A 16,907-nucleotide genomic window follows, 5' to 3' on the forward strand; every position below is an offset into this window, starting at 1 on the left:
AAAGACATGCAAAAAGGCACGTGAAAGTAATGGGAAGCAATACCGTGACATACCTCTGAGGTCCCAGCGTCTTCAACTGCAAAAGGATAAAGGCACTTGTAAAATTTCTTAAAGGTTTCCACTCCATTTTCTGTGATATCCTCTTGTACTCGTGAATCCAAAGGCTCAGTTTCTGTGAAATCCAGCTCCCACACAGTGTCGACCCACGCTAAAACAAAAGAAAAACTATGGAGTTAGACAATAAAAATAAACAAGCTAAGGCACCAACTTATTTTGAAAATGTTGAAATTATAAATCATAATATTCAGAAATGTAAATGGAAATTAATTCAGCACTCAGCAGGGGGCACATTAATACATTAATACTTAGCATTCTTACCTTAAGTATTCTGTGCCCTGTCATTTCATCAAAGCACATTTCAGAGAAATGAGGAAAAACAAAATCAGAAAAATACAAAGCACGGTAACATATTCACTCAAAATCATGATAATAAGCTTAATGTTAACTATATTAGGGTTATGGATGGGGTTAGTTTGAGGTTGAGAGTTAGAGAAAACGTTATGCTAAAGAACAAAGTTAGGGTCAGTGTAAGGTAAAAGCATTGGGTAAGAACCACAACTAAAGTTTATTTTATGCCCAAGAAAATGTTGGATACGCATTAAGGGAACAGCTAGGTTTGAGATTATGTTAGGGTAGCATTTAAATTCAATTTTTAACTACAGTGACATGCCTTCCAACCATATTATATTTTGTAAATCTAATTCTATGATGTGGAAGATGATTATTTTCAATTCGATTGCATTATTTCCTTTGTACTGAAGTTATTTGCAATTTAAAGAGTATGGATCTATGTCAGTAATCTGACCTGCACTCCATACATGCACCTAAAAGTCATTAGGTCTCCATCTTATGCTCGGACAATGGTCATGCAGATGTGGATGGGTAGTTCGCTTGACACCCCTTGCCCAAGACAATCAGTTCACATACCCATCCTCTGCCCTTTCTGTAAATTAAGCCATTTTGTGCAAATCTAGTCCCCTGCTGCCTTTTGGCTATCAGAGCCCTGTATCACTCAAAGGCTAGAAAACTTCTGGGCCCCTGGAGAGGCTACCAGCAACAAGAACCTGCTCAAGAACGTAGTAGACTGTTGTGTTTGATTCCACAGGAGATCAGTCATCGCATCAACTGCTGGATCATGTCTTTTAAACCTCAACTGTATTGGCGCTACCTAGCCTGGCAAGAATGGATGGTGCTTAAGAGCTGTGGAGTGTGTGAATTCCGCCAAGATACAGTTGAAACAATGTTGAAAGTAACTAGCAATGAATGAACAGCAATATGTACAGTGGAAACAAGAATACTGAAAATTAAACCATAGCTGCAATAATGGCTTACGGTGATCAACGAAGGAGGTCGAAGAAAAAACACATCCCACACAAGAAACACATTCCACCATCAAGAGGCCAAGGAAGCAGTGCAGGGCTTTGAAGCACAGAGAAAGGTGAAGCTGTAAAAACTGTTACTGCATGGCAACTAAGCAGCAGTCCTTACTATAATATCGAGATATGTGGAACTGTTGTGAAAGGATGTGGTTTCTGGTAGTACTAGAAACATTACTGTGATAATGAGCAATTTTCCCGACAGGAGAAAGGGCTGGCCTGTCCATTAAATTGGTATTGAAACTTTAACAACCTGATGCTGGTCATATGATCAGTGAAGAGGAAAGAACTGTCTGTGCTGCTTGACCACTACTAGTCCTGAGTATAGAAAAGAAAAGATTATGTATACATGCAGCTAAAATAAAGTATTGCAAGCATTTGCTTCACTATCCCGCCATATCACACTGGCGATGAGGCAGAGTGAACTTGTGTCACCCAGCTCACCACACATCCTGTGAAACCTAATGGGTGCAAGCTTGCATGACACCAGCAACGGAACTTCAGTAATCTAGCATAGCTGGCAGATATTAAAAGAGTGGGAAAAACCAACTGCTGCAGAGACTGGTATACCAATGGCCCGATGGCATGAAGACCGTCAATATGGTGGCGCAAACACTGCCGCTCCTCCACAGGAGAGTGGGGCGTGAGAGATACAAAACAAAGAAACGCACTGGGCATGCTCTAGAGGCCTAAATGTCTCATCACACGTCCATTGCTAAGAAATCAGCAAACAAAGACTAACAACATAAGACATAAGGTCCGGTCTCATCAAACCACCAATCAAATTAAAAAAAGAGCCAAAAACAAACCTTGCATTCAAAATTGAGGCAGCGATAATACAACTCACTGATCACACGCTTTGAAGGGAAAACCGCACTTCGGATGCAACCTCAAACACAGCCTGCACTAGTGCCAAATCCTCTGTGGATGGTCAAACACAATAAGTCTGAGATGGACCAGAAGAAAAAAAGGTCACTCCCACTCCATTGTGCTGATAAGGCAATGCACAAACTATTTTAAAACCTACCAGACACCAGTGAGGATAAAAATTGTGAGGCAACACTTCACTAGTGCTTCATCCTCAAGCAGGCAAAACAAAAAGGAGAAAATCGATCAACAATTTTAATGCCCACCTGAGAAAAAGAGAAAGTATGCGTATAGACAATGATGTTAATAAGGAAGTTGGAGCACAAATAATTCAAGGCAGCAGATCAGCAGGCCTAGGACAATGAATCCTCCGCAAACCTAGAATAAGCCTCAACAAAATCATAACTATGGACAGGTCTCACTGTCTAGCCGAAGTCCAAGCCATCACAATGTAAACAGTTGTGGCAAAAAATGCAACTGGGAGAGAGCAAGGTACTAACTCGATCTATAAAAATGTAAACAGCAGATCAGTCTACAGCAGACCAACACCTAAGATGACCCCAGGCATGTGAAGATACACAAGAGTTTGGAGTAAATGCAGATAGTGTGCCGGAGAGCCCCTTTCAGCAACCAAGGGGAGGTCATGCTTCGCATCTGGCCTTCAAAACCACTTTGTTCAAGTTTTCTGGGGAGATTGGGGGGAAAAGAGTCAGAACAGCTATGTTCTCAGCAAGCATGAAGTTAGAAGAGGGATGTTCCCATTGAAGATAAGGATCTTCACTGATCACTGTACGATTAAACTAAGGACATACTTACCAAGTAAAACCAGAAGTCTTCAAACGCTGTGCACAGATGGAGAAACTGAAAAGGATTAAAGCATTTTTCACACGTCATCGATCAAGGGTCCAATGGCAGATTGGCAAAGACCTGGCAATCAAATGGGCATGTAAATTCTCACATCTACACCTCTTCTGGAGGGATTGAACCATTATAATGGACCACAAACTAATGGTACTGCTTTTTAAATGAACATAACATGATTTCAAAAGTGAACTATACAACATCAGTAATATAGCGTTGAAGTCAACTATGGGCAATGATCGACCGTGTCCCTGACCTCCCCCTCCCGCTGACCCTCCTGTAGCCTATTGATTGCCCCTTCCCCCCCTCCCCCCACACGCCCTTTTGCTAATACGGGCACAGAGGAGATGATCTTGCACACACGCCCTGACTGTGACCTGCCCTCTCTCTGAGTGATCCGTTGTGGGCCCGCGCGTCTCTTTTGTGGACTGAAGTGTTGTATGTATGCTGTTTCTTAGTACTTGCACCTATGTTTAGACGGTTTTTTTGGGTTAACTTGTTGGGGGGGTCCTGTTGGGAGAAACAATGGTGCTGATAGACATATCCTATCCACGGGCCGCTGCAGCGGATAGTTGACCGCTGCTTCTTTAGGAGCGGCTCCCCATTTGCTGTTATCTTCTAATTGTCTGAGGCACTATGAGAAAAGCATGACCATTTCCTTGCTGATACTGCACTGCGCACACTATAGATTTTATTGTAATTCATGTTTGTATCTGCTTGACTGACCAGGTCGGATGTCGGCCCCTGGATTGTTTCTTTGCACTTTTATGTATGCTCTTATTGATAGCGGCCTGCCTCCGGGTTGTTGGCGTGACGCAGTGTGAATCTTCTCTTTCATCTGTTTACATTACAAGTCTTGCAAATAAAAAAATAAAAATAAAAAAAAACTATGGGCAATGATCAGCCAAACTGGCTGATTACTTTGTACGACACAGTGAGAAACACAGAGGTCCAGCACTTTGTCAAATCTACACAGGCCTTAGAATAGCCCTTCTCTATAGCAGCTGCTCAAAAGATCTCTCTGTAGAAGAAATTGACTGTGCCAAAAATTATTTATACATGCAGCTGGAGTAAAAGGCATTGCTAGAAAACAGCTGAAAAATGTTTTTATCAGGCCATGAAGCAAGAGATGAAGAGAAACAAACACTGTGGAAATATGGAAAGAAAGCAATAAACACAGTTGCACAGGAGAGGCGACAAGATTATGATCCTAAAAGGCCTCCAGGGGTACACAACCAATTTAGAGTATCAAAAAGACAAGACTGGATCGCAAAAAAACAAAAGTACACCGGAGAGAGAAGGTGTTGGTATCCAGAGACAGACAAGCTTATGGAAACGATGACCACAACAAACTTGGGCTCCCATTATCACAGAAAGTGCCTGCACAGAGCCCTGGGCGAAAGTCAGTGTAGATCTCTGCTGCTTACTGGGCATACCGCAACTCCTCATTCATATGGATGCCTACTTTAAGTCCCCAACAATCACGGACTGTGGAGTCAGCGGCTATAGAGAAAATCAAACACAAGGGAGAAAATCCTTATGGCTTATGGTCTTCCAGTTAACCTCTCCTTTTACCCAGACTATACTCTAGCTGTCCAGGCTGCTCGCCATGAATTCCTCCCAGCAAAGCGGATCCTCCAAAAACACCATGTCGCTTTCTCATTGGCTTACCCAGCAAAGCGGAGGGTCCGACAGGGCGCAAAAACGCTTATGTTTCCTGATTCCAAAGACGCCCTCGCATTTGCCAAGAAACTCGATAAATCATCCCGCTCGTCACCATCTGGCTGTCAGCTTGCTACAACCGATCACCTCAGTGACAATGATTGATTTGTTGTGACTTATTGGCTAATTCTTACCTGATACTGTCTGTTGTTCTTGCAGCTTGGCCACCCTGCTTTACTGCCGGGGGAGTACGTGGAGTTCTGCCATGCCTCCACAGGATAATTCCCTCTCCTAATTTTGTTTGACTTCTTCCAAGTTGCAGGTTCCTGGGGTGGGAAGGGGAGGTAGCTCAGCCTGATTGGGGGGTTGGAGTGGGTGTGGGGGTGGTGGGTCTTCTGAACAGGTCTTTTGGGTGGTTGGGTGGGGGGAGGGAGGGTGTTTTGGGAATGTGGTTGACTGCACTCTGTCTGTTATTGTTTTGCCAGAAACTGGTTTCCAGATTGCATTTTGTGTGGTGGGTTGGGTTGGGTTGGTGTAGGAGGTTTTCCAGATTTTATTGGGACTTTTTCGCTTCTGTGTCTTCACCTTCCGCTTATCAGTATGCATCACTTCACCGCTAGGCCGGATTCAATGCAGCATAACTGTACGCGACATCCTCTTATTCCTGACTGGCACGGCTTATCCTCCCCTTTTTGTTCTTAGCTCACTGGTGGCTCCCCCCACCATTGGGCTTTCTAGAATTGCAGGCTACCGGACGGTCCCACCATATGCTTCAGGCGACTGCCCTGCCCCCCCCCCCCCCCCCTGGTCAGTTCCTGCTTGTCCCAGCACACACACTGGCTTTTCCCGCTGCCTGGCCTCTTGCTCTGCGTCCCATTTTTACCTAGTCATAGAATAACATGACTGACACCATATGTTGCACCTGGAATATCTGTGATCAATGATCGCCGTAAAGCCAGGTTCATTCACTCATTTACACCGGCACATGGTCGACATTTGCCTTTTGCCTTTTGCAGAAAACCCACTTGTTGCCTGCGAACTCCACCAGACTCCAGTCACGCCACTGAGGTGAGTCGCACTCTTCTTTTTATTCCTCCCATCCTAGGGGGTGTCCATTTTGATATGGGGGCTCCCCTGGCACACTACTCCGGTAATTACGGACCCCGACGGACGATATGCGATTTTGCACGGTTCCCTGTTGTCCCAACCAGTGACAATTGCTGCGCTGTATGGCCCAAATTCAGACGACCCCGACCTCTTCACTCACATATGGCACCTCATTTCTTCCCTGGACCAAGCGGCCCTCCTCGGGGGGCGGGGGGTATAAAGTACACTTTCTGCAGTCTTGGACCGCTCTGGCCCCCACTCTTCCAATCCTCGCTCCACTGCTCTACTTCAGTCCATACTTACTGACAATTCGTTATATGATGCCTGGCGTCACATGTGGCCCGAGGCCCGTGAGGGCACTTGCGTCACCAGTGCTCGGGCTGCTGGTCCCGTATTGATTTCTGGATTACCTCACTTGGCTTACCTCTGCTAATCATGGCACGCACTTTCTCAGATCATGTGCCAGTCCAGATTTGTCTTAGTCTCCCTCACTTCCCTCAGCGCGCTTTGACATGGCGGCTTCCTCCGAGCGCTCTCCATGATTCAGTCTTTTGTGACGAGATCCAAATGGCGATTACCAACTACTTTGATTTAAATGTTGGCTCTGTGGACTCAGCGTCCATCCTATGGGAAGGATTTAAAACGGTGATACGTGGAGAGTGTATCTTGAAACAAGCTGGTGTCCTTCGTTCCATCCGCGCCTCTTTGGACAAGCTAGAATCGGAGATTAAGGCTTTGGACGCTGCTCATACGGCCCACCCCAGTTCTGAGACCCTCGCACGCTTGCGTGAAAAGCATACTGAATTCGTCAAGGAGGCATACAGGGAACTCTCCTTTCTTGGCAGAGAGGCCAGAGCCCGTTGCTTCGGAGAGGGTGATCGGCCTGGTAAGACCCTGGTCAACCTCTTACGCCCCCGTGCTGCGTCATATGTTTGTGACTCTCCGGGACGGTGGCCCCACAAGAACCACCTTCCCGGACTAAATTAAGGCTCGTTTTATGGACTACTAATCGCAGCTCTACACCGCCGGCTCTCCTCCCTCATGTGAGACCTTCAAACAATATTTTGATACCCTCGCGTTGGTTTGGCTAGAGGACTACCATCGTAAATTCTTAGATAATCCCTTCTCTAAGGAAGAGATACTTGCCGCCATAAATAGTTTACCTAGTGATAAGGCCCCTGGTCTAGACAGCCTCCCTTCCTCGTTCTGTAAGGCTCGCTTCGCTTCTGGAGTCACATCTGGCCGCAATCTATAATGATTCCTTTGACAATGGCCTTTTCCCGTAGTCCCTCCGCGAGGCAATGATAACGCTACTACTCACGCCGGACAAACCAGCTGACTGCCGCGATTCCTAACGCCCCCTTTCTCTAATTAATATCGATAATAAGATTTTTGCAAAGTTATTGGCCTTCCGTCTTCTCCTCCTTATGCCCATTATCGCCCTCCCGGATCAGTCCAGTGTCATCCCTGGCCGTGCCACCTCTCATAACTTTCGGACTATTATTTCGGTCCTTCATCAAATCAACCCTAGCCTCCCCACAGTGGCTGCTCTACTAGATGCCACCAAGTCATTCGATACATTGGAGTGGCCTTTTCTATGTTTTCTTCTGCCGCGCCTTGGCTTTAGTAACATTTTCATCCGTAAGATATCACTCCTCTACACTAGCCCCTCTGCCAGTCTTCGGATTAATGCTCGGATATCAGATCCTATGTTGATTGAACGCAGTACTCGGCAGGGATGCCCACTTTTCCATATGCTCTTCGCCATTGCGATGGAGCCCCCCCCCCCCCCCCCCCCCCCCCCGAGGCCCGACTTCGGCAACATCATACTCAGAAAGGCATCGGCTTCTCGGCCCGTGCCCTCTTGGTCTCCATGCATGCCGATGATATTACGCTGTATGTCCACCATCCCCAAGACAAGCGAAGCCGCCTTGTGCGTGAGATAATACGATTTGGTGGACTATCCGGCATACAGGTGAACTGGAGCAAGTCAGTGCTGTTCCCTCTTACTGATGCCACCAAGCCATTCACACCAGATTTTCCTTTTGTATGGGCCACCGGCCCCACTCGCTACCTAGGTATTTTGCTGAGCAGGGACTTTGATGACCTCTGGAGGGCCAACTTTGGGCACGCTGTGGACAGGCTCGAGTCTAGAATACCCCACTGGAACAGACTCCCCTTGTCCCTGGCTGGTCGCATAGCCATTGCCAAGATGGTGGTACTCCCAAAATTCCTTTATCTCTTTTTGAATATCCCCATACCTCTAACTGCCCATTTCTTTCGGAAAATTTGTTCTCCGATCATTTCTCTGGTCTGGGCTGGCAAACAGCCCAGGATTGCATATGACATCCTCACTCTCCCCATGTCGGTTGGCGGTATGGGTGCTCCCAATTTTAAACTTCATGCCTTAAGTGCCCAGGCCAGTTTTTTACATTTCTGGATTCACCCCACCCCTTATCAGCCGTATGTCACGGTTGAAGCTGACCTTGCATCTCCTTGGTCGCTGAACACTGCCCTGTTTGCCCCGGCGAGTCGCCCACGTGCTGAGGTGGACACGGTCGAGACCCTGAGCTGGGCCTGGTTGGGACTGCGCCGTCTTTCCAATGCCCCAACGTTATCTGCTACTACCATGCAGATTGTACGTCATCCCGCCGTCCCTCCTCTCCAACCAACTGGCATGTCTGACCTTTACCCCGGAGACACCTTTTATTCTCTTCCTGCTTCCTCTGGTCCGATGGACACATTACTCTTTTGTCAGCTGCGGGCTACCTGTAAGGAGTTACATCTGACGTTCACCCAACCTCCACCTTTCGATGCCTGCACTCGATTTTATATATACATCCCTACTCCCCCCAAAGCTGGTAACTAAACTATACACCATTACGCTGTCGACCTCCTCCGTCTCCACTGACAGCGCACATGCGCCATGGGGTGTAGATTTGGGCATGGACATAGCCCAAGCAGATTGGCTTTATTGCTGCAACCAGACAAAGAAACTATCACCCAACTATCGTCTTCGTCTCATACATTTGAAATACCTGCACAGGCTCTACCGCACCCCTGTGTTCAGCTACATAAGTTGGGACTCATACCCAACGATAAGTGCATGCGTTGCTCTGCCCCTGCCGCGGATTTTACTCATCGCGCGTTGTTATGCCCTAAGGTGTCGGAATTCTGCCTGGCGGTTTGTGCCGCCATCTGAGATTACGTCTGCACAGATTCAGTCCGACTCGCCGCTGCGCCTGCTGGGCTTCGTAAAGTTCTGCCCGGATGCTTCTCGCCGACTGATCGCAATGCTGCTCGTCCTTGCTCGGCTTAGGGTGGCCATGTGCTGGGGTCGTAGACCGGAGCCCAAGCTCTCCCAATGGCTTGAAGATGCTTCGAGATGCCAGACCCGGTTATCTGAATTCTGGGAGCTTCTGCCTGCGAGATCTCGCCCACCTGATATATGGGGTCCCCTAGTGACATACCTCCATTCCCGATCACATTTAAGCCGAACTGCCTCTCCCGTGCTCCCCGCCGGCACTCCGTCCGTGGTGGTCGCCGGTGCTGGTAAGTAATTGCCTACCTCCCGGTCCCCATCTCCCCCTCCGGCCAAGCCGGCTCCTTCCTCTACAGTGCTGTCACCACCTCCTTAGCTATGTGTTGCTCATGGTGCTATAGTCGTGTTGTACAGGATAATGCTTCGGTCTGATTGTGATTTCACTAGGTCTATTGTTTTCCGTGAATAGCCTGCTGTGCATGATGCTCTGATCTGCTGCAAAAGTGTATTTTGTTAATGTTGAATCTGTCAATAAAGGTTTTGAAAATAAAAAATAAAAAGTATGAGCACTGGTGAACTTTCACGGCGACCTGCAATAGTCTCCCCCTGAACTCATCCCTGTAATCACGAGACTGATATGTCAACGGCGCCTGAAACAAGTCTGCAACTGTGATCATGAGCACAAAATGTGCTTAGGGTGAATCCCAATTTCCTTTTGGGGTACCCCTCCTATGAAATGGAAGCCCAGCTTGTCGCACTATGTGAATTACTTTTACCTCAATCTTCCACATGAAATCATAGGTGCTTAGAATCTTGGAATATGATGTATGGTATATCACACTGCACTAATCGCAAATTTGCACTAATTTTATCATTAGTCACAAATGCATTCTGATTGGTGAACTGTAGATCGGTTTTGATCTCTGGTAGACTGACATTGTTTTAATGATTTGACATTTCTAGTTACATTCATGACTATCCCTGCCACGTTGACAACTTATATGTTCGAGGCATGTGGGCTGCTAAATTCATATCTTAGCATTAGATCGCCGCCTAGTGTTGGGCTCGGATGATCGCACATTGTTGTCCTGGAAGAGTCTTCGAAGTATCCTGAGATAGGTGGCTCCTCCCCTGGACTACAGTGCGCATGGGCATCGGCTCCATCCCCAGATTGTTTTTTTCCGCCATTGGGTTCGGATGTGGTCTCGACGTCTTACTGTCGGAACCAAGAAAAACTAACTTTTAGCGGCCAAAAGGCCTCGATTTTCTTGCGTCGGTATTGTCTGCGCACGGTCTCGAGTCTTCCGTCTCTTGGAGCCGGAATAAGCGGAGTTTTCTTCGCTCTCGGAACTTTGAGGCCTTCTCATCGCGACACGACTGCAAAACTTTTTCATGGAGCGGAGCCCGTTTAAGTACTGCCCGCTCTGTGGGTCCAAGTACCCACACATCGATCTACACCCCGTGTGTAACAAATGCCTTTCGCCTGACCACGACGACGGCAAGTGCAAGTTGTGTGCACAGTTCCGCTCAAAGAAGACTCTCAAGCTTCGGCGCGCGGTGCGCATAGAAGCTAAACAAGCGGCCCCGGATCCGGAGAACATCTTCGGCGACCAGGACGAAGAGGACCAGGGTCATCATCTCCAAATCTCCCCACCCGAGACGGAGGTCGAGGCGGATCCGAGAGACGACGACGGAGTCGCGGGTCAAGGCCTTGAATACGTCGACGAGGTAGGAGACGACGATGAGATTTATGGGGCCGCGGCAGACAGCTCGGGGGACGAGCTCTGCCCTGAAGGTTACGAGGATACCGACCGGGACACGGGATCGCCTGTCGGCCTTACCCAAGACCCGTTGCCGCAAGCCACAGCCCCGCCTTCGGGCCCGGCCACGGACTTACTTGCTGAGCAGACTGTTTCGAAACCGAAACCATCGGGATCGACAACACCTAAAATGGCCGACCCGAAAACGAAACCGAAACTTAAGGACTCGAGTGTCCCTAAGATGGCTGCCGTGCCGGTGAAAACGACGGTGCCCGCTACCCCATCGACTCCGTCGACCTCCGGTCCGCAGAAGTCGAAGAAGTCCGTCGATTCCTATGCTGCAAAATCGAAACCGACGCCAGAGGAGGGGTCCTCCAAAAAAGATGGTCGGCACGGGTCAGCGGCTACGACGCCGTCCAAGCCCGCCAAAGTCGGCTCCAAGGAGGCTACGCAGGCACACGGAAAGAAGTCTGCGCCCCGAACACAGGAATCGGAGGCAGTAAAGACAGGATCCGCGCCCAAAACGCACAAGGCCCACAAGGACGTCGGATCCGAGGGAAAGATCAGACCATCCTCGTCAGCGCCGAAACAAACTGTGAGTGAGCCGTCCCTCGTAGCAGAATCACTGCAAAGAATCAGGGAGAAGGCCTTTGCCCCGTCGGCTCCGATACCGTCGCCGCAGCCGCAAAACGACACTCCAGCGAAGCCTTCTGGGAAACTTCTCTTTCTTTTGCCGCCGAAGGAGGCGCCGAAAGCTTTTTCAACCAAATCGGCACCGAAACAGGTGATTTCTTCACCGACTGGCCCGCTTCCACGTCGGGTACTCGAATCAGAGGACGATTCAGAGCATTTCATCGACGCTGACACAGGCAAACTGACCCTCTACAAGAGGAAAATCACTTCGGAGCCAGTGGACTCCTATGTCATCCCACTAAAGAAGAAGAGGGTGCCCCTTGACGCCTCAGGCCTCACGGAACCAATCCAGCCTCCTCCGAGACGGAGCCCTACTCCCTCCCCAGAACACTCTGCGGGTGAGGGGTATGATGAAGACGAGCAGTACAATTTCCCTATCAATGAACCTGATGCACAACCGGATTCATATGATGACACTGGTGACCAGAACACCCAGGGTGTGGGGCAGGACCCGCAGCTTTTTAATGCACGTGCATCCCCGACTGAGGATTCAGCAGGTTTTCATGCACTACTCGAAAGGGCGGCGGCCAATCATGATGTGGACATGCATGCCGACCCGGTTGAGGAAGACTTCCTTTTCGACACTTTCAGTCTCTGAAAGGACAGTAAAGACACTGCCTATGCTTAAAGGAGTCCTCAAGCATGCTGGGGACATATTTAAGGAGCCTACAAGAGCGAGAGTGGTCAACCCTCGCATTGAAAAAAAGTACAGACCTGCACCCGCGGACCCCGCATACATCCGGGGACAATTGCCACTGGACTCTCTTGTGGTTGCCAATGCCAGGAAACGTGCCAACTCCCAGACAACGGGTGAAGCTCCTCCCCCGGATAAGGAGTCCAAAGTGCTAGAGGCATGGGGCAAAAGAGTAGCTGCACAGGCATCAAACTTTTGGCGCATCGCCAATACACAGGCACTCTTGGCGCGTTACGATAGGGCGCACTACGACACCCTAGAACAGGTTGTACAACACCTGCCTCCACAGTTCCAATAAGCCACCCAACTGCTCATTGAGGAAGGAAAGCTAATCTCAAACGCAGCCATCAAGTGTGCACTTGACGCTGCGGACACAGCTGCTAGAGCTATCAACACTAGCGTTATGCTGAGACGACAAGCGTGGCTCCGCATCTCAGGGTTTAAACCGGATATTCAGACAACAATCCTTAATCAGCCAGTCAATCCTGATAGTCTGTTTGGTCCAGATGTTGACACCACCCTAGAGAAAATAAAGAAGGACACAGAAACTGCTAAGTCCATGGGGGCCCTGCAGTCACAACAGTTTCGTGGCAGCAATTTTCGTCGCTCAGGTGCACGTGGAGTCACCAGAGGACAAATGGGTCAACAATCCCAGTTCTCTAAAGGTGGGGCACAATCCTCGTTCACAAACAGAACAAGGGAGGTTACAGAAATAACAGCAACAGAGGTCGCGGCAGAGGAAACAACAGCTCCCGCTCCTCTGCTCCAAGCAAACAGTGACTCTCTGTCACTGCCCCCCGACCACCTAACACCTGTCGGGGGGAGACTACAGCAGTTCCTGCCCGTCTGGAGAAACATCACCACAGACAGGTGGGTGCGACAACTAGTCCAGTATGGTTATTGCCTAGAGTTGAGGTCCACTCCACCCAACATCCCGCCAAGGCAAAGGCCTATGTCCGCAGAGCACTTGCTCTTATTGCAGCAGGAAGTAGTGGTGATGCTGCAAAAAGGCGCAATCGAGCTCGTGCCGGTGGGAGAGGAAGGCACAGGGGTATATTCCCTGTACTTCCTTATTCCAAAGAAGGACGGATCTCTCAGACCCATTCTAGATCTACGTCCCCTCAACCTGTACATACCATCAGAACATTTCCACATGCTTACACTGCAACAGATTCTTCCATTGCTAAACCAGGGAGATTTCTTAGCAACCTTAGATCTCAAGGATGCTTATTTCCACATTCCACTACACCCGTCACACAGGAAATACCTCAGGTTCACTATTCAAGGCAGGCACTACCAGTTCAAGGTCCTACCCTTCGGAGTCACCACAGCCCCGAGGGTGTTCACCAAGTGTCTGGCGACAGTAGCGGCGCACCTCAGGAGGCAGAACATCCATGTCTACCCCTACCTAGACGACTGGCTCGTGCAAGCCAAGTCAGAGCAACAGTGCGCCGCAGACATGTCGACTACAATTCACCTTCTTCACGATCTGGGTTTCTCCCTAAACTACCCAAAATCGCATCTTCAGCCGGCACATGTCCGGCAGTTCCTAGGTGCGACGATCAACACCCTGACGGCCATGGCTCAGCCAAACCAAGTCAGGATAGACAGCATGCAGGCTCTGATCCAAAGGTTCAGGCCACAACACTCGCTTCCAGCGAGAGTGTTCATGCAGTTGATAGGCATGATGGCCTCCTGCATCTTCATAGTCCCTCACGCACGGCTACATATGCGCCCGCTCCAGGAGTGCTTAGCGAATCAGTGGACACAGGCTCGTGGGCAATTGACAGACCTAGTGTTGGTTACCAGTCGGGCATACGACTCTCTGCATTGGTGGACTCCACACAACCTTTGCAAGGGCCGACTGTTCCAAGAGCCTGAGCCGCAGATTGTCCTGACAACGGACGCATCTCTCCAGGGATGGGGAGCTCATGTGCTCACTTACACAGTGCAGGGACTATGGACGACGCAGCAACAGAAGATGCACATCAACTATCTGGAACTGATGGCAATCTTCATGGCGCTCAAGTCCTTCATTGTACATCTGTGCAACAAAGTCGTGCTAGTCCGGACGGACAACATGACCGCGATGTACTACATTCAAAAGCAAGGAGGCACCCACTCGCCACAGCTGTCTCATCTGGCTCAGAGCATGTGGAAGTGGGCCATTCAGAGGAACATTTTCCTCATGGCAGAACACCTCCCAGGAAAGGACAATCAGATGGCGGATCTGCTCAGCAGGTACAGCCATCAAATGCACGAGTGGGAGTTACACCCATCTGTCCTCCACCCGTACTTCCAGCAGTGGGGTCATCCGGAGATAGACCTGTTTGCCACAAAAGAGAACGCAAAATGCCAACACTTTGCCGCCAGGTTCCCTCACCCACAGTCGCAGGGGAATGCGATATGGATGAACTGGTCAGGCAAATTTGCGTACGCTTTTCCGCCAGCCCCTCTAATACCGCTGGTCGCAAGAAAGCTAAGGCAGCACGAGATGACTCTCATCCTAGTTGCTCCAACGTGGGCGCGCCAGGCCTGGTACACCACGTTCCTCGAACTCTCAGTGGTGCCGCATCAAAGACTGCGCCTCACGCCCAGTCTTTTGACGCAGAACCATGGAGAAATTCAGCATCCAGATCCGCAACAGCTCAACCTGGCGATCTGGCTCCTGAAGTCCTAGAGTTTGGATACCTTAACCTACCTCCGGAATGCATGAACATCATCAAGGAGGCGAGGAAACCAACTACTAGAGCATGCTATGCTGCAAAGTGGAAGCGTTTTGTCATTTACTGTACGGCCAATGACATCAACCCGCTAGATGCATCTATCCCCAACATCATCTGCTATCTGTTGCACCTTTACAAGTGCAATCTAGCGTACACTTCCATTCGGATACATCTATCCGCCATAGCAGCTTATCTCCAGAACAGGCAGCATCTCTCTGTCTTCAGAGTGCCCGCCATTAAAGCCTTCCTTGAAGGTCTGAAACGAGTCATTCCCCCAAGAACACCGCCAGCTCCGGTGTGGAACCTCAATGTCGTTCTCACCAGACTGATGGGACCACCATTTGAGCCACTGCACTCGTGTGAACTCCAGTTCCTTACGTGGAAAGTAGCTTTCCTTGTAGCTATTACGTCTCTGAGGCGTGTCAGTGAGCTACAGGCGCTCACAATCCAAGAGCCATTCATTCAAATTCATCCAAATAGGGTAGTGCTACGCACTAACCCCAAATTCCTTCCAAAGGTGGTGTCACAGTTTCATCTCAACCAAACTATTGACTTACCGGCATTCTTTCAAAACCCACAAACGGTGGCGGAAAGAATGCTCCATACCTTAGATGTACGGAGGGCGTTGATGTACTACATAGACAGAACACAACCCTTTAGAAAAACAAAACAACTCTTTGTTGCCTTCGCACCACAACACAAAGGCAACCCGATTTCCAAAGCAGGGATAGCCAGATGGATTGTTAAGTGCATCCAGATATGTTATCAAAAAGCCAAGCGCACTTTAACAATACCCCCCAGAGCGCACTCCACACGCAAACTGGGGGCATCCATGGCTTTCCTAGGGAACATTCCTTTAGAGGATATTTGCAGAGCAGCCACGTGGGTTACACCACATACCTTTACAAAACACTACTGTGTTGATGTGCATTCCAAGCAGCAAGCTGCTGTAGGACAGGCTGTTCTGAAGACACTTTTTCAGGTTTCTGCAGCTGGCACGGGCAACCGCCGCTGATGGAGGGACTGCTATGTATTCTATGCTAAGATATGAATTTAGCAGCCCACATGCCTCGAACTGAATATGCTACTTACCAGTATGCATCTGTTCTTGGCATGTAGGGCTGCTAACATTCATATCGCCCGCCCTCCTCCCCGGTGCCTGTCGCAGCTGCAGATATACTATTGTATTTATTCATTAGCATGGACATCCTTTACACTTTTCACTCCATCTTCTGCCACAATGGCGAAAAACAATCTGGGGATGGAGCCGATGCCCATGCGCACTGTAGTCCAGGGGAGGAGCCACCTATCTCAGGATACTTCGAAGACTCTTCCAGGACAACAATGAACGATCATCCGAGCCCAACACTAGGCGGCGATCTAATGCTAAGATATGAATGTTAGCAGCCCTACATGCCAAGAACAGATGCATACTGGTAAGTAGCATATTCATTATCTTTTTTATGAACATGATGCAATAATAAAATGATTTAAATTTGAAAAAATAAAAAAAAATATTTGGGGGTCCTTGCCAGACAGGTTAGCACTGAAAGGGGTGGTACTGGAATAATGTTATACAATCCAAACTTGATAGATGCCGCCCTGCTACTACGGCGCATACACATAGAGAGTCCCGGCTGGGGTCACTCGTCGGGGTGCTGGGATGGTCCGACACTTGGAGGAGGCTACACCCTACTAAAGCGTGCTTCACATATTTTTCCTTGGTACATGGGTCCTTCGAGACTCGATTATATTTTCATTACCAGGCAACATGCATATCGTCTGATCAAGGCTAACATTCTAACCAGGGGTCTCTCGTACCACTCTCTGGTCTAGTGC

At 49.0% G+C, this 16,907-nt stretch overlaps 1 protein-coding gene across 2 annotated transcripts in view; it reads right to left on the reverse strand.

Annotated features, from left to right (window-relative positions):
- The window catches only part of NCAPD3 (non-SMC condensin II complex subunit D3), a 764,397-nt gene that overhangs the window by 734,997 nt on the left and 12,493 nt on the right, over positions 1–16,907 (reverse strand). For both annotated transcript variants that reach the window (XM_078681814.1, XM_078681815.1), the window contains exon 2: positions 54–208. In XM_078681814.1, the coding sequence (XP_078537940.1) occupies positions 54–208 (155 nt within the window). The remainder of the gene's footprint in view (positions 1–53; positions 209–16,907) is intronic.

Source organism: Lissotriton helveticus, chromosome 3_1, assembly GCF_964261635.1.
Source record: "Lissotriton helveticus chromosome 3_1, aLisHel1.1, whole genome shotgun sequence".
NCBI lineage: Eukaryota > Metazoa > Chordata > Amphibia > Caudata > Salamandridae > Lissotriton > Lissotriton helveticus.